The sequence below is a fragment of the Dermatophagoides farinae genome, chromosome 6 (genome assembly GCF_024713945.1).
Source record: "Dermatophagoides farinae isolate YC_2012a chromosome 6, ASM2471394v1, whole genome shotgun sequence".
Taxonomy (NCBI): domain Eukaryota; kingdom Metazoa; phylum Arthropoda; class Arachnida; order Sarcoptiformes; family Pyroglyphidae; genus Dermatophagoides; species Dermatophagoides farinae.
In genome coordinates, this window is record NC_134682.1 from 4,264,490 (window position 1) to 4,285,198 (window position 20,709).

At 31.1% G+C, this 20,709-nt stretch overlaps 7 protein-coding genes and 1 long non-coding RNA gene across 11 annotated transcripts; 2 read left to right on the plus strand and 6 right to left on the minus strand.

Annotated features, from left to right (window-relative positions):
- Positions 1-805: 805 nt before the first annotated feature.
- LOC142597615 (uncharacterized) lies at positions 806-1,354 on the minus strand. Its single transcript, XR_012832302.1, has 2 exons — positions 1,213-1,354; positions 806-1,090 (listed from the first exon to the last, which is right to left on the minus strand). It is a non-coding gene; the product is annotated as an uncharacterized LOC142597615 (long non-coding RNA).
- A 3,059-nt stretch (positions 1,355-4,413) lies between these two features.
- Positions 4,414-4,964, plus strand: LOC124493502 (uncharacterized). Its single transcript, XM_047056579.2, has 2 exons — positions 4,414-4,595; positions 4,659-4,964. The coding sequence occupies exons 1-2, from the start codon at positions 4,482-4,484 to the stop codon at positions 4,842-4,844; spliced, it is 300 nt and encodes a 99-aa protein (XP_046912535.2). The 5' UTR covers positions 4,414-4,481; the 3' UTR covers positions 4,845-4,964.
- On the minus strand, positions 4,922-7,869 carry LOC124493503 (sulfate transporter). 4 transcript variants are annotated; one of them, XM_047056582.2, is made up of 8 exons: positions 7,630-7,868; positions 7,449-7,538; positions 6,865-7,364; positions 6,624-6,803; positions 6,311-6,558; positions 5,878-6,220; positions 5,612-5,814; positions 4,922-5,548 (listed from the first exon to the last, which is right to left on the minus strand). In XM_047056582.2, the coding sequence occupies exons 1-8, from the start codon at positions 7,640-7,642 to the stop codon at positions 4,981-4,983; spliced, it is 2,145 nt and encodes a 714-aa protein (XP_046912538.2). In that variant the 5' UTR covers positions 7,643-7,868; the 3' UTR covers positions 4,922-4,980. The 4 variants fall into 4 exon arrangements, with proteins under 4 accessions (XP_046912538.2, XP_046912536.2, XP_046912537.2 ...); XM_047056580.2 differs by having other exon boundaries at positions 6,865-7,538; positions 7,630-7,869; XM_047056581.2 differs by having other exon boundaries at positions 6,865-7,538; positions 7,693-7,709.
- A 3,112-nt stretch (positions 7,870-10,981) lies between these two features.
- On the plus strand, positions 10,982-12,752 carry LOC124493745 (uncharacterized). Its single transcript, XM_047056848.2, has 2 exons — positions 10,982-12,055; positions 12,124-12,752. Exons 1-2 carry the CDS (start codon positions 11,261-11,263, stop codon positions 12,544-12,546), a joined length of 1,218 nt encoding a protein of 405 aa, XP_046912804.2. The 5' UTR covers positions 10,982-11,260; the 3' UTR covers positions 12,547-12,752.
- A 685-nt stretch (positions 12,753-13,437) lies between these two features.
- LOC124493746 (DGAT1/2-independent enzyme synthesizing storage lipids-like) lies at positions 13,438-14,896 on the minus strand. Its single transcript, XM_075732031.1, has 4 exons — positions 14,478-14,896; positions 14,089-14,403; positions 13,736-14,025; positions 13,438-13,643 (listed from the first exon to the last, which is right to left on the minus strand). Exons 1-4 carry the CDS (start codon positions 14,872-14,874, stop codon positions 13,557-13,559), a joined length of 1,089 nt encoding a protein of 362 aa, XP_075588146.1. The 5' UTR covers positions 14,875-14,896; the 3' UTR covers positions 13,438-13,556.
- A 4-nt stretch (positions 14,897-14,900) lies between these two features.
- LOC124493509 (DGAT1/2-independent enzyme synthesizing storage lipids-like) lies at positions 14,901-16,420 on the minus strand. The gene is made up of 4 exons (XM_047056592.2): positions 16,053-16,420; positions 15,679-15,993; positions 15,324-15,610; positions 14,901-15,262 (listed from the first exon to the last, which is right to left on the minus strand). Exons 1-4 carry the CDS (start codon positions 16,267-16,269, stop codon positions 15,167-15,169), a joined length of 915 nt encoding a protein of 304 aa, XP_046912548.1. The 5' UTR covers positions 16,270-16,420; the 3' UTR covers positions 14,901-15,166.
- Positions 16,421-16,650: 230 nt separating this feature from the next.
- Positions 16,651-18,952, minus strand: LOC124493508 (DGAT1/2-independent enzyme synthesizing storage lipids). The gene is made up of 5 exons (XM_075732032.1): positions 18,857-18,952; positions 17,692-18,174; positions 17,313-17,627; positions 16,953-17,239; positions 16,651-16,882 (listed from the first exon to the last, which is right to left on the minus strand). Exons 2-5 carry the CDS (start codon positions 17,909-17,911, stop codon positions 16,787-16,789), a joined length of 918 nt encoding a protein of 305 aa, XP_075588147.1. The 5' UTR covers positions 17,912-18,174; positions 18,857-18,952; the 3' UTR covers positions 16,651-16,786.
- A 405-nt stretch (positions 18,953-19,357) lies between these two features.
- Positions 19,358-20,545, minus strand: LOC124493378 (DGAT1/2-independent enzyme synthesizing storage lipids). The gene is given in 4 exon segments (XM_075731913.1): positions 19,358-19,872; positions 19,875-20,117; positions 20,191-20,365; positions 20,438-20,545. Coding segments are annotated over 4 exon segments (1,041 nt in total).
- Between the last annotated feature and the right edge of the window lie 164 nt (positions 20,546-20,709).

Sequence of the window (20,709 nt, forward strand, 5' to 3'; positions counted from 1 at the left end):
CCACAATATTTACAAATCAATTGAATTTTCATTTAGATTATCATTATCATCATCATCATCATCATCAAATTGATATCATCATTTGATGATGATAACCATGTCATGTCTTGTTTGTTTACATTGTCAACGTGATGATGATGATGATGTTGTTGTTGTTTACCCAGGCTAGCCGTCAATGTTGTAACAAATAATAAACCAGAAGAAAAAAAAACAATCATATCAATTCCATAATTGGGAATGGAATTCTTTCCAATATTCCACCATCGATTGTGTACGGGGACAACTTTTTTTTTTGGTAAAAAAATTCATTCATTCATTTAAATTCAAAAACAAAAAGAAAAATGAAAACGAAAATTTGTTCAATCAACCGACTATTAGTGTGTGTGCGTATGTTGTTTTGGTATTGATGATTTGCGTGACTTTTACCTCACACACGCAGAACTTTTAAATTTTGCTCCATGTTTGTTTGTTGATTCAAACAACCATTTGAACCCTACGGCCATGATGCTGATGATGATGATGATGGCCAGGTGACATTGACTATACACACACACACACACACACACACAAAGGTCAATTCGAATGACAATTGTTTGTCGTTGTTAGGTCGATTGTTCGTTGTTTTGTCCAAAACGAAAAACAAAACATCCATAGCTATTGTCAATGAAATTTTGTTTTTATTATAATAGTAGTCATCATTTATAATAATTATCATTTTGTTATAAAAATGAATGAATTCAATATCGATTCATTTTCTGGTTGAAAAAAGAAAAACAAATTTTCAATTTAATTTTTTTTTTCTTTCTTCTTTCTGGTAAATGAATTGTATGCATGCAGGTGGCTTGTTTGTGATATTCGGGATTTGTTCGCCAATTGGCACCCTATGTATCTGGTGATGGCGTGTGTGTTTGTGTTTTTTTTTTTTGGTGATGTCAATTAGTGGCTATCCTAGAAAGATGTTGTGGTATCTCGAGTATAATCGATGGATCGATCCAGTAAGTTTGCCAGGTGGTGAAAAAAAATGGGCCCGAAAAAAAATGATTCAAATAACCATAGCCAAATTTGTTATTCATAAATTGAGTGAAAATTTCTGATTGAAAAAAAAAATTCAAATGAAAGAAAAAAAAATATATAAATAAACAAATCGGACAAATGTAAAACAAACGAATTTTTACAAACAAGCTTTCTATATATCTTTTTTATCTTTATTACCCTTAAACAAACAAACAAGTGACAATAACCGCTTTACGGATCAGATTGATGATTTTTTTTCTGTTTTGTTTTGTTTTGTTTTGATAATTGATAATTGATAATCGATGAGCGCCAATAATTTTATGATTGATTAAAGAATTTTTCATATAATCAGGATCAATGTTCACAATCGATTATTACTATCGATATCGAATTACACACACACACACAGAGAGACAGACAGACATCGATTGTATGTTTGAATTTATTTATTCGAATCAAAATCATTCACTCAAATCAGTGATATATCAAAAATTTTTTTTTTCTCCGAAAAAAAATCCATTTGTTTAATTTATTAGTCAGACGGCTTAGAAAATAAAAAATTTTTTTCTCTTCCAAACATCAAAACAAAAGATGTGTATGTGTGATTGTAAAATCAAAGTATCAAACGCATTTCGTTCATTCACTTGATATAATCAACAACAACAACGACGACAACAACATATGCAGACTGCGTGTTTGACAATTTTTTTTTTTTTGATAATTGAAATGAGAAATAAAATTTCCAAATAAACAACAAAAAAAATTGTTTCGAAATTTGAAACATTCATTCATCTTCCAATCAATCATTCATTCATCGAAATCGACCGTTTTGGCCTACTTTTTTTAATGCTACTCTCGCATATATGGAATTTGTTGTTGTTGTTGTTGTTGATATGGTGGAACAAATCTTATCTTCTTTATTGAAAAAGAGAAAATAAAAAAAAAATTTGATACAATGTTACACATACAGAGTAAGAGACAGACATTGTGTGTGTGATTATCCTTTTTTTTCTTTTGACGGGAAAATCACTTTTTTTTCTCATCATCATCATCATCAAATCTAATCGAATAGGATCAATGTTCGTTATGTTTAATCAGATGATTTTGATGAGATCGATGATCTCACTATTGAGATCTGTGACCTATGAATGGACATATAATGTGTATTGAATAATAGAATCATTAAATCAAATTCCGGGAATAGAATAATATTTTGTATCTATGATTGAAAAAAGATCGAATCATTAATAATTGTCATCATTTTGTTGTTGTTGTTGTCAATGAACCGATTGTCAAACATTGTATCACAATGATTATGATGATGATCATCATCACCATTATCATCATCCATTTTGAAGATTTATTAATTGAATGATCATGATGACATGGTAGGATTTTTTTTTTTGTTTGAAAAAAAATTCACTTCTTTGTGCTTCATTCAAAGTTCATCGTCATTCATAATAATAAAAATAAGCACAGATGATTATGATGATGATGATGATGATGGTAAACAACAACAATCAGTGAGAAAAATTGAGTGAAAAAAAAAATAAATTCGATATGCAAGATATCAAAAGACATGAATTTTTTTTTTTTTGGTTGGTTGGTTCGTTCGTTCGTTTTGTTCATTTGTTTGTTTGGATTATAATAGACATTTTGTTTTAATTTTCTGGATCATTTTTTTTCTGCCCAGCAAGAGAAAAAAAAATTGGGTCGATCAACGTCTGCTGCTGTTCTATGTTTATGTTGAAATTTCGATTGCTTCGATGATGGAAATTATTTTTTTTTGGTTGATCATCCGCATTTTTTTCCCATTATTGTTATCATCAATAATGAACGAGGCCGTTTTTTTTTTTGGTGGATTCTTGGGTTTTTTGATGATTTCCGACTTCGATGATTGGAAATTTCTGTGGACAATTAATTCATTCGTTTTATTGCTGACTCGAGGTATTTTGATTGTTCTTCATTTGTTGCTGCTTTACAGAAAATTGTAACTGTTCAGTTTTGTGATTTATATCCAGGAAATTCAAATGTATCCATTTCATATCCAATTGATTATTATGATTAGGATGATTATGTGAATGGATAAACATAATCATTATATTATATACATTTTTAATGTTGATAAGAGCAAGAAAAAAAAAATTTGGTCGTTTCTTTTTTTGAGAATGGAAATATGAAACTTTGTTTTTAAATTCATTCATGTCGGTATTGTGTCGTTGTGTGTTAATTCACATCCAGTTAGAATGACTACCGATATGTTTTTTTTACTCCATTTTTCCATTGATAACACACGATTAGACTAGTTTAAAAGGGATGAAAACAAAAAAAAACAAACAGAAAAAAAATTAAATAATTTGTACCCAAAATGAAAAAAAAAATTGTACCCAAGAAAAAAAACATCCATCCATTATCTATAAAGTAAGAAAGTGAAAGCGTAAATTTTTTGTTTTTTTTTCACCTTACCAAAGTGGATAATTATTGACCATGGTAATCAGATTTTCTCACACACAAACAATAATTGATGATGATGATGATGATCAACCACACTCGAGATTGACCGTTGGTGTTCAGCGAAGCTTGATTCCCTTTGATTTTTTTTCTCTGCTGTCTTTAACCGCACGCAAATGACAATATTTGAAGACATCCGATGGTAATTGATCATACAATTCATCAGGATGATGAGGAAAGTGGAAAAAAAAATTTAATTCGATTTGATGATTCGAAAATGAAAACAAAACAAAAAACTGCGCCATCTTTCGGCATGACGGCGATAATTTTTTTTTTAGTTTAGAAAGCAAAAAACAATTCCCACGGTTCTAAATTTTTTATGAAGAAAAATAATAATTTTTCTCATGAAAAAAATTTATGAAATAATCGAAAGGATTGACAATGTTATCTGGTGTACCGTTATACGATGATAATCAATCAATTAATCATTGAATGTATCCATTTCCAAGTTTGATATATCAATCAAAGTATGAATCATAGCGATATGAAAATCGAATCGAAAAAAAATGTTCGAATGTTCAAAGTCTAATGAGTTAATCATCATCGTCATATCGATTCCGGTTCAACTTTCATGATTGATACAAGATGATTCGATTTTAAAATGAACAAATAAAAACGTTGCTTTTGACCATGAAACAACGGTGATTTCTGCTCATGATAATTTCCATTACATCATGAATTATAATGTAAATGATGATTCAATCAATTTTTTTTCAATCTAAACAAATTCAATGTTTTTGTTTTCATTTTGAAACAAAAAATATTTCAAATTTTCGCCGTATTTTAATGATTTTTTCTATCATCAATGATTAATTTTCAATGCTGAAAAAAAAAATTTTAAACGTGTTTGGAATGTGGCTAAAAGCTATATATATAATCTAACCATAAACGATGATTAGTCCCATCATTGTTTTGATAATCAAATCATCATCAACTAAATTTACTATTCGTGCAAAATGAAAATCCGTATTATTTCATCGATAATTTTGGTGGCCATCATTTTGATCCAATGTTTCGATTCAAATGAATCGGCCAGTTTATATCAACCATATGATTTGGGTCATTTGATGGTAAGATTCCAACCATTGTTTATATTTTGTATTTTAATTCCATGTTTTTTTTTGTGATTACAGGATTTGTTTGACGATTTCGTTGCAGAATGTGATCAAAAATCTGAATCACAGATTTTTGATATTTGTAATGAGGCATTAAATACAATGATAATGGATTGGAATAAAATTCCATTGAATATTAAACGTAATGCCATTCAAGAATGCAAAGATACATATTTATATGTGTGTCATTCAGAACGACGATGACGATGATTAATTGATTGATTCGTAATTGATTTTTTCCAATCAATTTATTTCCATTTTTCAATTCATTTCAATTTGAATTTGAATTAAATAAAAATCCATTTATTATTTTCTTTTATTAAACATTTGTAGAGTAAAATTATTTATCAATATTTTGAAACATAACAATAGCATCAATAACGGATATATAGCAATCATAACGGCTAAATTTGTTGAAAAATTTAAATTTCTCCAGATTTTCATAAACCAATTGTGAACAGGATGCTAATGATAATTGGCCATTATATTTCTTCAGTAAATCATTCGTTTCCAATAAAGCTTCAACACCTTTTGCATCAATATAAGCCATACGACTACAATCCAATAATATTCGATATGGTTGAAATTTTGTGGTCGTTGTTGATTTGATGTTTGATTCTAAATTATTGATTGTGGAAAATTTTTCTTGTGCAGAAGCAATAGCAGCAGTAATGCGTTGTTCTCTTTCAAATAATTCGACAACAAAACGACCAATCATTGAATAGAAACGAGTACGAAAATACAATGCATTAATGAACATTAATGGACCTTGAAATTCTAAAACAATCGTACGATTCTCTCGATTTAGACAATGAAAAAAACGTTCACGTTCATGATCAAATTGTGAGTTTCGGATTTCCAAGAATATTTCCGTTTCACCTTGACGATATTTCAATTTCAGTGTTGGTCTATTGTTGTAATGAAAAATTTTAATTAACAAAAATATCAGGAATGTTGAATCGATAACTTACTTGATTAATTTAATAATCAATATGACAAAGGAGAATAAAATCGAATAAAGAAGGCCATTATCAACGCCAAACAATATGACGAATAGGAATGTAACAATCCATAGAATACCATCTAATTTTGAGATTTTCCATGCTTCTTTCAATTCACGTATACGTCTTATTGTGGAAAAAATAGCCACCGTAATAATGGCTGATAGTACACACTATTGTTTTTTTGGAAAAAAAATTGAATCAAACTAGAATAAATCATGGACAACAATACATACTTTGGGCAATGTACGTAGATATGTTGAAAGTAATGATAAAATGATGACCATCAATATAGATGATATTATACTAACTAGCTGTGTACGGCCACCAACACGTTCTTGTACAGCTGAACGTGATAATGATGCACAGCATGGAAAACAAAGAAAGAATGATGAAAAAACATTGGCTGCACCTAATGCTATCAATTCTTGATTGGGATTTATTTTGTAGCCATATTTTTTGCCATACATTTTACCCAATGATAATGTTATCAAATAGGATATCAAACAAATCAACAATGCATTCGGTATCATTTTTATCATTAGTTTTGTACCCGGAATTCTGGGCATTCCTGTAAATCTATTAGGAAAAAAAATTAAATCATCATTAGTTTTATATACATATACATGTATAAAATGATTATTATTCATATTAATCAATGTTATTTACCCAACTGGTATGTTTGGAATGATGTTTACATTATAATTGCCATTAAAATCAAACAGATATGATAATAGTGTTATAATAATGACCAAAGTAATATCAATAGGAATAGTGATCGATTTAAACCGAAATCGTTTCATTATAAATGGTTCGAGTAAATATTTGCATCCAATTAAAAGTGCAACAGAAATTATTGAAACAAACATTGTGACAATGTTGGTTTGATGAATACGGCTAAAAAATGAAATGTATGCCTATATGACAGTAGGATGAAAAAAAAAAAAAAATTCCATCATCAGTCAACAACAACAATTATTACATTAACTATATCCATAGGTAACGGTATTTGATAATCATCATCATGTTTTGATTCAATACCGATAAAATCGAAAATTTGATTGGTAAAAACATGAACAGCACTGCCAACAATAAATGCCGATATTAATGTATCCGATAAAATAATCGATAGGATGCCTAATCGAAATATACCTAGAATGAGCTATAAGAGAAAAAAAATTGAAGATGAATTCATAGATCAGAATAATATAAAAAAAATATACCTGAATAATGCCAACAAGTAAACATAATGTAATCAATATTTCGATTGGTTCATATTGTTGTTGTCCTTGTATATTATTTTCTTCGTTTTCAAGTTGAATACCTTCAATAACATCTTTACAGGCAATTGAAATGACTGAAAATGTACCAATAGAAATATGATGTGATGTACCGAATATAGCGTACATTAATAATGGAAATAATGATACGTATAGGCCATTGATTGGACCAACACCGGCTAGATGACCATATGCAAGTCCCTGTGGAATATTCAATGCCAAAACGGTTGTGCCAGAAATCACATCGGGTATAATGTCATTTTTCCAACGATAATTTGGTAGCCATTTAAGAATCGGTACGAATCCACACAACAATGAACGTATGTTTAAACGATATTTTTGTTTATGAAAAAATTTACGTATTGATTCAATATATTCTGATTTACTAGAATGATTGTGATGATTCGTTTTACCTGCATTAGGATAGAAATCTTGACAATAGGCTATTGATCGTGTAATGAGAATATCATTAACATGATTAGTAGCCATTGATGAAACAGATGATTGAAATGATTGTAAATCATCACCATTATTATTCATTGGTTCATTCGTTGTTTCGAATGTATTATGATTAGCCATTACGTATTGTTTTTTTTTTGTCACACCAGAATGAATACCTATTGAGAATTAATTTGAACACAAAAAAAATTCATTTAATAATTTTATTGAAAGAAAATAAATGTAACAAAATTAATTTTATCACATTACATTTTATAACCATTATTACTACAGTCAATGATGATGATAAAATTTATTATACACATTACATACATTTATGATTAAGAATGATGATGATGATGAAGAGGTAAAGAAATTTAATTTTTATTATTATTATGATGATTATTCAATGAACAAAGTTCACAGTTTATATTAACTTATACGACGATTATGATAATGATGGATGATAACTGATCGTGGACGGTAAATTTTTTTTTTATTTTTTATTTTGTTGCATCAAGTTGACTATAACACTATGACACCATGAGTGGCTGGTTTTTTGTCATGGTCATTCAATGTTGTTTTTCATGTTTGTTTGTTAATATGCTTATATATAAATGTTTTTTCATTGAATAAAATTGTGATGATTATTAAAATCTACAATTGGTAGCAGAGCGTGGTTACGATTGAACATCAACACGTCTCTTGTCTATTTTTCAATTTGTGTTTTTTAATTTTTTTTCGCTCTTCAACATGTCGAATAATAAAGCCAAGAGTGATGGTGATCTTTCTGCAGTATTGCTCCAATTATCGAATGCGATAACGAACATGAATGCAGCGTCAATCAGAACACCAGTTGAGACAGAAACCAAAGTTACTGAAACATTTGTTTTCGGACAAGTGGTGAAGTATGATGGGAGTAATGTCAAAGCTTGGATAAGTACGGTTCGTTCAGCATTCAATGCTTGCGGAAAATCACACTTTCTTGAGAGAGAAATCCAACCGACGGAAGCTGAGTATGCTGAATATTGTCGGTACTTCGGTCTGATGATTTTCACGTTTGCTCCGAAAACAATCGAACTGATCCAACATTGTAAGTCTGTCTTTTCCATATGGACTTACATGGTGAGGTTTGAAAAAGACTCATTCGCATCTTCTGTTCGAAAATTCACCCAGATGTTGAATACATCTTATACTGGTGGTGAACTTAGACAGTGGATCGAGAAATTAAACGCTCGGTTTGAGGACCTCGAGTCCGAGTGGATTACTCTCAACGAAAGTTCACGTTGTGTCATCACAATTGCTTTACTTCCACGTCCGAAGTTTGATCGGTTGGCGGATCGCTTGGCATCCCGTGATAAGGTCACGATGAAAGATATCGTCAATGCGTTTGTGGAAGAAGACGAGAAGGCGAAAGCTGATTTATTGTCGGATAAATCAGTTGACATCTCAATGCCTCAGACGGCAAAAATGGCTACCACAACGAAGAAGTCTCAACGGAAATCGTTTCCTAAGCAGACTAATTTGAAGTGCTCGTATTGTCAAATGACTGGACATACGGTGGATGACTGCAGGAAAAAATTCTGGGATGATAATCATTCATCATCAACTGCATCATCTAGTACCAATGCTTCATCGAGCAGCAGCAGCAATACTGAAAACAGTCAGCCTAGCAGAAGAATGGCTAAATCAGCTGTTCTCAAGCCTAGTTCATCGGAATTCACTAACATCGATTCCAATTCCTGGGTGTTGAACTGTAGTTCACCAACACATGGCACTGTTGATGAATCCAATCTCATCAATGTTCGATCCGAACATAATGTGTTTGCTGATCCTGATGGTAGACCGATCGCATCCAACAAAATTGGTGATGTCATTTTTCACCGTGATTCGAAACATCAGCTGATACTGAAGAATGTTGCTGTCGGAAAATTCCAATGTAATCTGATCTCAGTCCAGCAATTGTTGGCCGATGGTTTTCATGTCAATTTTGATACTGATTCTACCAATCCAGCTGCACACATCCGCAAGGATGATGTATCGATCACTGCCTACCAGAATTCGAATGGTTTGTGGATTTTCCATCAACGTCCCAAACTGATGTCGTTCAGTCTTCGGCAAAAAAGCCTGGACCACTGTGGAAAGAGCACCAGTCAACAGGTCAACCATCGTTTTCCTCATGTCCAGGGGAGCAATGATCGATGTGACAATCATGTGTCTGCTCCATCATCAAAACAACGACCCAAGTCATGTGTGAATGATCAATCGTTTAATCATCTCCATATTGAACTCTGGGAATGTCCATATCCGACTTGTGGTGATTATCAGCTTGGTATGCTTATCGTTGATCATTATTCTCAGTTTTGCTTTAGCATTCCGTTGAAATCAAAATCTGACGCTACCAATGCTTTAATCCGATTCATCCGTCGACGACAAGCTCGGTATCGGAAATCCATTCGTCAAATATCAACCGTTAGTGGTGATCCCTTCGACAATGGTGTAATGCGTTTGTTTTGTTTACAAAATGACATTGATCACATGGTCAATCGCTCATCTCATTCACACAGTGTGTGTACTTCAGTTTGTCACGCTGTTTGTATGCTTGAATCGACCAACACGCCCCACCATCTTTGGGTTGAGACTATGGGAGCCGCCATATATTTGAATAATATATCGGTGAAGGATGGCGATACTTCCCCATATGAATTATTCTTTGGTCGTTCACCATCACAGTATCACTATCGATCGTCAGGTTGTGTCGTCAATCATCAAAACCATCATCGAAGTGTTTATCAAATCGTATTTACCGTAATAGAAGTGTTGATCATTTGCCATCATCATCTTCATCATCATCATCATCTACATTCATTCGATCTGTCGTTAGTGATAGCGAATTGAATCGTATTGATTCCTTCAATTGTATTGATCGTCATGATCTTGGAAATAGTGAGTGGATTGCAGTTAATCGTAAATCTCGAAAAAAACAATCGTCGTATTATCATTCTCGGAAATGTCTCTAGAACATCAAGGCTGATGCATATTGCTTATTCATTTGTTTGCTCACCTTGTTTGAATTTACTGTCGTCATACAAATCTTTAAATTGTTTTTGTTTTCTTCATTTCTTAAAAATGTATTATGATCTTTAACGTGTCATAGTAAACAGGGGAGATTGTTGCATCAAGTTGACTATAACACTATGACACCATGAGTGGCTGGTTTTTTGTCATGGTCATTCAATGTTGTTTTTCATGTTTGTTTGTTAATATGCTTATATATAAATGTTTTTTCATTGAATAAAAGTGTGATGATTATTAAAATCTACATATTTTTATTATTTCGAATCAAACCATCAATTAAAAAATATGAAATCGAATGATATTGCCATCTGGTGAATTGTTACAAAACATCAACAATGGATGGCGCTGTTTGTGGCCATATATATAAAAAAAATCTTCACATATTGTCTGTTAACAACAACAACAACAACAGCAGCAGCAAAACGAAATTCTTTTTTTTTTTTTTTTTTTTTTTATTCGATGATCCCAAATCGATTGATGTTGCAATATTCTTTGTGTGTGTTTGAAATAAAATCATCATCATTGTTAGACAATCATTTGTTGTTGTTGTTGTTATTTTCGTAACAATAATTCATCCAACATCATTATCATTCGATAAAGTTCAATGTCGATTATTTTATTTTCGTTGTTGTGAAGATAATGATTAAAAATGGCATATATATTGTCATTGTCAATGTTTCAGAAATCAAATCCAAATTTTTTTTTTGTTATTCATCCATTGTAACGAAACAACGAAAAAAAAACTCTAAAAACGCATTAACAAAATTTACAAGTGAACAAAAAAGAAAATGGAACAAAATCTAAATAAAGAAAAATTGTCTGAATGAATTTGTCACATTATCGACACTTTTCACACTCTCTGAGTGTCTGGATCGTTCCAAAAATTCGAGTATATAAATGTACCTTTGGACATTTTCGTTGGACCATTTTTCATCCATTTTTAAGAAAAAAAAAAAACAAACGAACGAACGAACGAAAAAAATCTTTGATCATCATGCAATGGTTTGAATTATCATCATCATTATTAATTGTGATCATCATTGTATCATCATGTATTGTTAATGTTCATTGTGGTGGTAGTAGTGGTGGTGGTCGTCGTAATGGATCTCGTCGTAAAGGTGGTGGTTCACGTCACAATGGTGGTTTAAGAAACGGAAATGGTGGCCATGGATCTTATGCTGCTGCTAGTGAATCTTATAATAATAATGGTGGTGGGGGTGGGGGTGGATTCAATAATCAATATGCAGGTGGTGGTGGTGATCTTGGTAAATTTAATAATCGATATGCAGGTGGTGGTAATCAAAATGGTGATTTTTTTGATGGACAAATTCGTGAAAGTTTCAGCGGCTCTCGTGGTGGTGGTATTATTAATGCCGCCGTTTTTTCCAAACAAACATTCGAAACAAAACCAGTGGAAACACCATTCGAACAGATGGAACCACAAATAATCGAAATTGAAGGTGGTGATTTACCAATCGAAATTCATTTTAAATCAACATCTAGTCGTGTTAAAGTTCGTCAAGATCATCAATTATCTGGTGTTAATATGCCTGAATATGATCAATATGAAGAAGAACCACATCGATTGATTACCGAGGTTCGAAAACCAATTATTCAGGTATGTTTTTTTTTGAGATTCTGTTTTTTTTTTATCACTGAAAATTGTTTGGTTGTTATAAATTATAGGAAGTTAGAGAGATCATTGCACCATATAGAAAAGTTATTCAAGAAATTGAACCTGTTATGGAAGAAATTCATACGGTAGTTTCACAAGGTCAAGGACGACGCGATGGTGGTGGTGGTGGTGGTGGTGGTTATAGTAATGGGGGTAATATGAACGGTGGTAATTACGGTGGTGGAAATATGGCTGATGGCAATTATAACGGGCGAAATACTGGTGGTGGTGGTGGAAATATGTTCGGTGGTCATAGCGGTGGTGGTAATTACAACGGAGGAAATATGGGTGGTGGTGGTGGTGAAAATATAGCTAGTTCACATGGTGGTGGTGGTGGTAATTACAATGGAGGAAATATGGTGGTGGTGGTGGATTCGGTTTTCCAGGTTTTAATGGCCAACAGCAGCAAAAAGTTTATAAGAAAAAATAAATGAAAAAAAAACTTAATCGTGATTGATCTTTTATCAAAAAAAAAAAAAAAAAAAAAATCATTCAACCAGTTCCATATCAGATTTATCCAAAAACAAAAATCCAATTCTTCAATTTCAATATTTCCAAATGTTTGCCATTTACAGCAACAACAACAACAACAACAAAAATTTTATTGTGATTCAAATCATTGACAAATAAAAAAAAAAAAATTCGGGAAGCATAGAAATTAAGTAAAAAGTATTACACATTGAATCTAACTTTAAACTGTGCCGTTACTTTTTGAACAAAAAACCGAGATGTGTTTGAATTTCCATTCACCAAATGATGATCATGATGTTGATGATGATGACAATTCATCATTATATGATCATCATCACATGGTGTACAAACGAGTGATAACAACAACAACAACAACAACAACAACAAAAATATTTGATTTGATCATTATCCTAAATAAATGTGGAAAAAATCAAATTTCAAAAAATTTGATTTTTCTGGAACCAAACAACAACAACAACAAAATGTCAAGGACATTTCAATAATAACAACAACAACAACAACAACAACAATGTTACATTATCATAAAAAAATGAAGAAATCTGATATCATCATCATCATCAAAAGACGTTGAGTATGAAATGTTTTTTTTTTCTTTTTTTTTTTGAAAGATGATGAATTTTTGAATTGAAATTCAAATTTTTTTTTTACCATTGTGTAAAAAAAAAATCTTGTTGTTTTTTTTTCATATTCATCCACCATTATTTCAATTCTATTTCCTGTGTGTGTGTGTGTGCAATATAAAGTTGTCAAATGGAAATCATCATTGAAAGGTCACCATTAAAGGATGGACAATGCAATATTGATTGATATAAATATTGCATCGTTTCCGGTTATTTTTTTTTAAATTCTTTCTTGTTTTATTGAAATTATTATTTAACTAATAGACTAATGGGGATGAATTGATTGATTCTAAATTGATGAATTCTTTTTTTGTTTCTGTTTTTTTTTTTGGTTAGAAAAAACGTTGACATAATGCTTTCCGTATGGAACCAGGCCGTGTTTGATGTTGTTCGATTAATTGTTCCATTTTTTTTGCTGTCTAAAGTGGATGAAAGATGAAGGAGAAAAAAAATTTGTTTTGTTTGTAAATCTAAATTGAAATTACAAATTGAAATTAATATATGTAATTACCAATTGAGCAATTTCCGTTATCGTCATTTCCGGTGTAAAATGTATTGGTTCACCAATAAAAGTGGTCAATTTGACCGGTAAACCACCGTATGGTATGAATAAGAATGGAAATTTATAACGATCATATATTAAACGACATAACCATTTTGGTATGATTGATAATAAACGAAATGATTCACGTGAATTCTGTGTGAATACCGGTATTATTGGTACATTGGTTTGTTTGGCTATGCGTGCAAAACCATGACGATTATTCCAGATTAGTTGATAATTTTCATCACTAAACATGGCTATCGAAAATTTTAGAGAAAAAAAATCAAAAAAAAAAAACAAACCACAAACAATCCACAAACCTTCACGCAAACCACCAGGTGATAATGCCAATAAATTACCACGATTTATAATGTTCACACAATCATCAACGGAACCAGGTATTAGTCGTAAAACATTCAACATTAATGACCAACTTGGTATACGATATATAATACGTTCAATAATGGTGAAAAATGTACGTTTATGTTTTAAAAATAACAATGCCATAAGATAATAAAAATCATTAGGAAATGTTGAATGATAGAAAACAATAATGGCCGGATCTTTGGCCGGTATATTCTCTAAACCAATCACATTATAACCATGCCATATGTAGCCAATATGGCTGATAATTTCTAAAATTTGTAAAATGAAAATTAAAAAAAAAATTGCAACAAACTAAAATTTCAAAATCACTAAACACACTTACTGGCAAACAATTCAACTGGTTTATGCCAACGTTTGAAATGTTCATCATCATCAACATCATCGTTTTTATCATCGTATGGAATATTATTATAGATACGATGTATATGTAATATAATATTACCAATATAAAATATTACTACATAGATGAATGGCGCAATCAATATGAATATTGATAATGAAATGATTATCGTCCATAATATGGTCAATAATGGTGATGATGATGATGATGATGATGATGATAAAATGAATGGAAAATGATCGGAAAAATTTAAATCATGAATAAATGAAAAAATGACCGTTGAATTGCAATAATTTTCCATTGTGTGTGTGTGTGTGTGTGTGTTTTGTTGAACATTCACATAAAGACAAACAGAAAAAAAAAATAAATAAACCAGCATTTCATTTCGTATTGACAAAATGATGATTGAAATTTTTGTTTGTTTTTTTTTATTGAACTGAAAAAAAAATTTTCGTTTTAGTTTGATTAAATTAATTATTGATTTCTGTCTGTCTGTCTGTTTTATCACCGGAAATATGTGTATCTGTGTGTGTGTGTTTTTTCCTTCCGAATTTTTTTTATTTTTTTATTTTTTACTTCTATTTGAACATTTCGTTACAAAGTTTTCCTAGTTGTTATCTATTGGTGAAATATTGATCTGATTTTGATTTTGGTGGTGGATATTTATTCATTTATTTCAGTGAACAAAAACGCTGCCACAACGCTTTGCGTATAGAACCGGGTCGTGTTTGATAACGATCGATTAATTGTTCCATTTTTTTTGCTGTCTAAAATTTAACAAGATAAACACGAGATGAAAAAAAAAATTGAAAATCACCATATAATTACCAAATCAGCAATTTCTGATGCAGACATTTCCGGTGGGAAGTGAATTGGTTGGCCAATAATTGTCGTCAATTTGACTGGTAAACCACCGTATGGTATAAACATTGGTATTTTAAAACGATCATAAATTTTACGAAAAAAATTCCTAAATGGTAATGGTAATGGACGAAATGCTTCACGTGAATTCTGTGTGAATACCGGTATGATTGGTACTTGTGCTTCACGTGCAACATGTGCAAAACCTTGACGGCCAGCCCATACAAGTTGATAATTGTGGTCACCAAACATGGCTAAATTCAGAAAACAAATATTAAAAATTTTTTTGTGGAAAAAATTAAAACAAAACAAAACAAAAAACCTTCACGTAAACCGCCCGGTGAAAGTGCCAATAAATGTTTTTGTTTCAATAATTGTATACAATCATTACGTGTACCAGGTATTAATTGAAGAACTTTTAATAACAACGACCATCCAGGTACATAATATAATGTATGATCAGTAATCGTATACATTGGACGATGTTTGTCCAGAAAAATTTTTGCCATCAAATAATGAAAATCATTTGGCAATGTTGAATGATAGAATACGATGATTGCGCCGCCATCATCGGGTATATGATTCATGTTGATTATTTCATGATCATGCCATATGCGTCCGATGATTGTTAGAAATTCTGTAGTTTTTTTTCAATCAACAAATTTTTTTTCGAATTTTCAATAATTTCATACATACTAGCAACCACTGTAACCGGATCATTCCAATATTTCCAATGTTGATCAAAATTTATGATTTGTTGTTTATCGAATATCGGTAATCGATATCGGATCCGATATGAATGTAATATCAAAGTGGCAATATAAAGTATTGAAACATATAATATTGGCGTACCGAATAAGAACACAATCGGCACCGATATGAACCAATAATTTACATCGATTAGATTAATCATTTTTTATTCGTCGAACAATTGATGTGAATGAATAAACAAAAACAACAACAACAACACAACAGGTGATTCAACAGGACAACAATTTCTTTAAATATACAAATTTTTTGTTTTCTTTGGCCTTTCCTATGACGTTGGTTGTTGCACACACACACACACACACACACACATTAACAGACCCAAGCAACAAACACAAAATGCTTAATTATTGGTTCATTTGACACATCTATTTCCGTTGAAAATATACAATAATTATAATATAACTAAATGATGAATTTAATTGAAAATTCAATTCAATTCAATTCAATCATCATCAATTTTTCTTCCTTCTAACACTTTTTATTCTCTTATTGAAGAGAATTTTTCAATAAATGACGTAAATTCTTTTTTTTTGTTTGTTTTTTTTCCGTTTTTTTATTCGGAAATGAATGCAATTCTTTTTTTTTATTTCGTGTTAAAAAAAATCTTTTTCTTTCAATGCTGTGTTGGATTTCGTTTGATTTTGGTGGTGGATATTCATTTATTTAAATGAACAAAAACGTTGCCACAATGCTTTGAGTATAGAACCGGGTCGTGTTTGATAACGATCGATTAATTGTTCCATTTTTTTTGCTGTCTATAAAAAAAATGATGAAAAAAATTTGAAATCACCATAGATTCATTATATTATATTATAATATAATTACCAAATCAGCAATTTCTGATGCAGACATTTCCGGCGGGAAATGAATTGGTTCGCCAATAATTGTCGTTAATTTGACTGGTAAACCACCGTATGGTATAAACATTGGTATTTTAAAACGGTCATAAATTTTACGAAAAAAATTTCTAAATGGTAATGGTAATGAACGAAATGCTTCACGTGAATTCTGTGTGAATACCGGTATGATTGGTACTTGTGCTTCACGTGCAACATGTGCAAAACCTTGACGGCCAGCCCATACAAGTTGATAATTGTGGTCACCAAACATGGCTAGAAACAAACAACGTAAAAAACATTAAAATTTTTCACTGAAAAAAAAAATCGAAAACAAAACAAAAAAAACCTTCACGTAAACCGCCAGGTGAAAGTGCCAATAAATGTTTTTGTTTCAACAATTGTATACAATCATTACGTGTACCAGGTATTAATTGAAAAACTTTTAATAACAACGACCATCCAGGTACATAATATAATGAATGATCAGTAATCGTATACATTAGACGATGTTTATCCAGAAAAATTTTTGCAATTAAATAATGAAAATCATTTGGCAATGTTGAATGATAGAATACGATGATTGCACCGCCATCATCGGGTATATGATTCATGTTGATTATTTCATGATCATGCCATACACGTCCAATGATTGTGAAAAATTCTGTATTTATTTTTTCAAACATTGGAATTGACAATTTTTTTTTTTAATTTTCAATAATACATACTAGAAACAACTGTGACCGGATCATTCCAATGTTTCCAATGTTGATCGAAATTTATGATTTGTTGTTTATCGAATATTATTGGTAATCGATATCGAATTCGGTATAAATGTAATATGAAAGTGGCAATATAAAGTATTGAAACATATAATATTGGCGTACCGAATAAGAACACAATCGGCACCGATATGAACCAATAATTTACATTGATTAGATTGATCATTTTTTATTCGTCGAACAATGAATGTTAATGAATAAACAACAGGTGATTCAACAAGACAAAAAATTTCTTTAAACATAAAAATTTTTTTCTTCTTTGGCCTCTCCTATGACGTTGATCATTGCACATACATTAATAGATCAAAAAGAAAAACGTCTAATTTTACATCGATGAACTCCTTATTACATCTGTTGACTTCTGGCGACTTCTGGTTCAGGTATCGTATGGCTTCTGTCGATCACTTCTCTTCTTGTCACTTACATCCTCTGTTGATGTGGTATCCTCTAATTTCTGGATTAATTCATCAGGGTTTATATATATGGATTGTCTGGTACGTTATCATCTTATAGAAAATACTGCTGAGCTTGCGATGTACAATCAATCAACTTTGGTGAAATCAATCATTTCACAAATTGTAGGATTTTATTATCACCTGTTTTATCTGCTATTCTGCTTAGGTCAGCAAATACTCGTTACAAAGTATCATTCTCGAAATCCTTCCACGTTGGCAACTTTGAAATTGTACATCCTTACATCCCTCTTCATCAATATCTTCCTCGGTATGGTGTAGGATAACGTCGTAAATTTTCCATTCCATCTGTAGCTAAGTACTACTTGTTCTTTTTAAGATAATTATAATAATCTCTTTATTTTATGCTGAATATGTGTTCGTTTGTTATTCTTGCCATCTCTGTTGCTATTTCGTTGTCGTCGTTTTGCTCTTGGTATACATATTATCATTCTTCGTTTACATCGTCTTCTTATTCATTGTTTCGTCCTCGAATTCGCCTTCGTTGAACTTCTATAGATACCTTCTTCGATTGGCTTTACAAGGTATCATCATGTTGGCTAATAATATCGAAAAGAAAAACGTCTAATTTTAGTCTGGCGACTTCTGGTTCTGGTATCGTATGGCTTCTGATGATGACTTCTCTTCTGGTGATTTACATCCTCTGTTTATGTCGTCTCATCTCCTCCGATGTGGCCTTCTCGTCTCCTCGGATGCGGCCTTCTCGTATGATGACTTCTGATGTGGTATCCTCTGATTTCTGGATTAATTCATCAGGGTTTATATATATGAATTGTCTGGTATGTTATCATCTTACAGAAAATACTGCTGAGCTTGCGATGTACAATCAATTAAACTTGCTTAAATCAATCATTTCATAAATCGTATGATTTTCATTATCACCTGTTTTATCTGCTATTCTGCATAGGTCAGCAAATACTCGTTAGCAAGTATCATTCACAAAAGTGGTTGAAAATTCAATGAAATTCAATTCAATCACTTTTGATCATCATCATCATCATTAATTTTTCTTCCTTCTAACACTTTTTATTCTCTTCTTGAAGAGAATTATTCAATAAATGACATAAATTCTTTTTTTTGTTTTTTTATTTTTTTTATTTATTCCAAAATGAATGCAATTCTTTTTTTTTGTTTTAATTTCATGTTAACAAAAATCTTTGTTTCAATGCTTCAATAGTTGTGTTTGATTTTGTTTGATTTTGTCTGATAAATTTGGCCATTTTTGTTTCCGTTTCCAATGCAATCTGATCAATCGAATAATCATGTGGAAAATGTATTGGTTCACTAATCATTGTGAATAATTTCACTGGCAATCCAAGATGAATTAATATTGGTATACGAAAATTTTGATAAATTTTTTGCCATAATCTATGCACAATTGGTATCTGTATGAAAGCGAAACGTATGTTTCTAGTATATACCAATATGATTGGCACATTGGTTTGTTTCACTATACGTGCAAAACCTTTACGGCCATTCCAAACAATAGTGCTGTTTGTATCGCTGAAAAATGCTTCAAATGTACCACCTGGTGATAATAGCAATGATTTGCCTTTTTTCAATATCATAACACAATCATCAGAATTGCCAGGAATAATATGAAAAAAATGTAATAAAAATGAACCTATGGAACAAAATACAACGGAAAAAAAGAAGATATTCAACAGGTAAAAATCATAATAAATGTTATATAATCACCCGGTATTCTATATACAATACGATCAGTTATCGTATAAATCAGCCGTTTTGTTTTCAAATAATAATCAGTCATCAGGAAAAAAATATCTATCGGTATTGCACCATGATAGAAAATGATCAATGCTGGCTGTGTATTGATTATGTTTTCCATGCCATTGATTTCAATATCATAAAATAGGCGGCAATAAAATTTCCATATTGCTACGACAGGAAAATAATTTTTTTGTTGTGGTCAATCAGATCGGAAATTCTTTGATTCAAAAACAATTATTACCGGCAATTATTTTCAAAAAACCATCATAACGTTTTCCACAATTATCACCATCACCGTCGCCGTCATCTGATTGATTGATCAGTTTCACTTGTGGATTCACAAATTGATAAATATAACCAATCAATAGTGTTAAATACAAAATTAATGGTATAATGAATTGAATTGATAACGATATCTTAAAGAAAAAGGAGAAAATCGAAATGAAAAACAGCAACAACAACAACAACAACAACAATACAAAACATACACACAATGGTAATATTATGATCCACCATATAAAACTATAAACATCGAATGTGGATGTAAACAATAATGATGATGGCCAAGAATTATTGATTGATTGAATTTGATCCATTTTGCACACATGTAATGATAAAATTTGAAATTATTTTTTTTGTCTATTATCACGTCACCACAGAATTTTTTTTTTTTTTTTTTGGCTACATTTCAGTCGATGATTGTCATTATATATTTACCTTTTTTTGTTGTTGTTGTTGTTGTTGTTTTAGGTTGGCTGGT

Bases quoted from the DNA above. Each gene is read 5' to 3' on its own strand.
- LOC124493502 (XM_047056579.2), top strand. From the start codon at position 4,482: ATGAAAATCCGTATTATTTCATCGATAATTTTGGTGGCCATCATTTTG. The intron at 4,596-4,658 runs GTAAGATTCCAA...TTGTGATTACAG, and splicing joins ATGATTTGGGTCATTTGATG to GATTTGTTTGACGATTTCGT.
- LOC124493745 (XM_047056848.2), top strand. From the start codon at position 11,261: ATGAATTTGTCACATTATCGACACTTTTCACACTCTCTGAGTGTCTGG. The intron at 12,056-12,123 runs GTATGTTTTTTT...TATAAATTATAG, and splicing joins TTCGAAAACCAATTATTCAG to GAAGTTAGAGAGATCATTGC.
- LOC124493508 (XM_075732032.1), bottom strand. From the start codon at position 17,911: ATGATCAATCTAATCAATGTAAATTATTGGTTCATATCGGTGCCGATT. The intron at 17,628-17,691 runs GTATGTATTATT...AAATAAATACAG, and splicing joins TCCGGTCACAGTTGTTTCTA to AATTTTTCACAATCATTGGA. The intron at 17,240-17,312 runs GTTTTTTTTGTT...GTTTGTTTCTAG, and splicing joins ACCTGGCGGTTTACGTGAAG to CCATGTTTGGTGACCACAAT.
- LOC124493503 (XM_047056580.2), bottom strand. The intron at 6,559-6,623 runs GTAATAATTGTT...ACTGTCATATAG, and splicing joins TACCTATGGATATAGTTAAT to GCATACATTTCATTTTTTAG. The intron at 6,221-6,310 runs GTAAATAACATT...TTTTCCTAATAG, and splicing joins ATTCCAAACATACCAGTTGG to ATTTACAGGAATGCCCAGAA.
- LOC124493509 (XM_047056592.2), bottom strand. From the start codon at position 16,269: ATGATTAATCTAATCGATGTAAATTATTGGTTCATATCGGTGCCGATT. The intron at 15,994-16,052 runs GTATGTATGAAA...AAAAAACTACAG, and splicing joins TCCGGTTACAGTGGTTGCTA to AATTTCTAACAATCATCGGA. The intron at 15,611-15,678 runs GTTTTTTGTTTT...TTCTGAATTTAG, and splicing joins ACCGGGCGGTTTACGTGAAG to CCATGTTTGGTGACCACAAT.
- LOC124493746 (XM_075732031.1), bottom strand. From the start codon at position 14,874: ATGCTGGTTTATTTATTTTTTTTTTCTGTTTGTCTTTATGTGAATGTT. The intron at 14,404-14,477 runs GTAAGTGTGTTT...TACAAATTTTAG, and splicing joins ACCAGTTGAATTGTTTGCCA to AAATTATCAGCCATATTGGC. The intron at 13,644-13,735 runs GTAATTACATAT...CATCCACTTTAG, and splicing joins TAACGGAAATTGCTCAATTG to ACAGCAAAAAAAATGGAACA.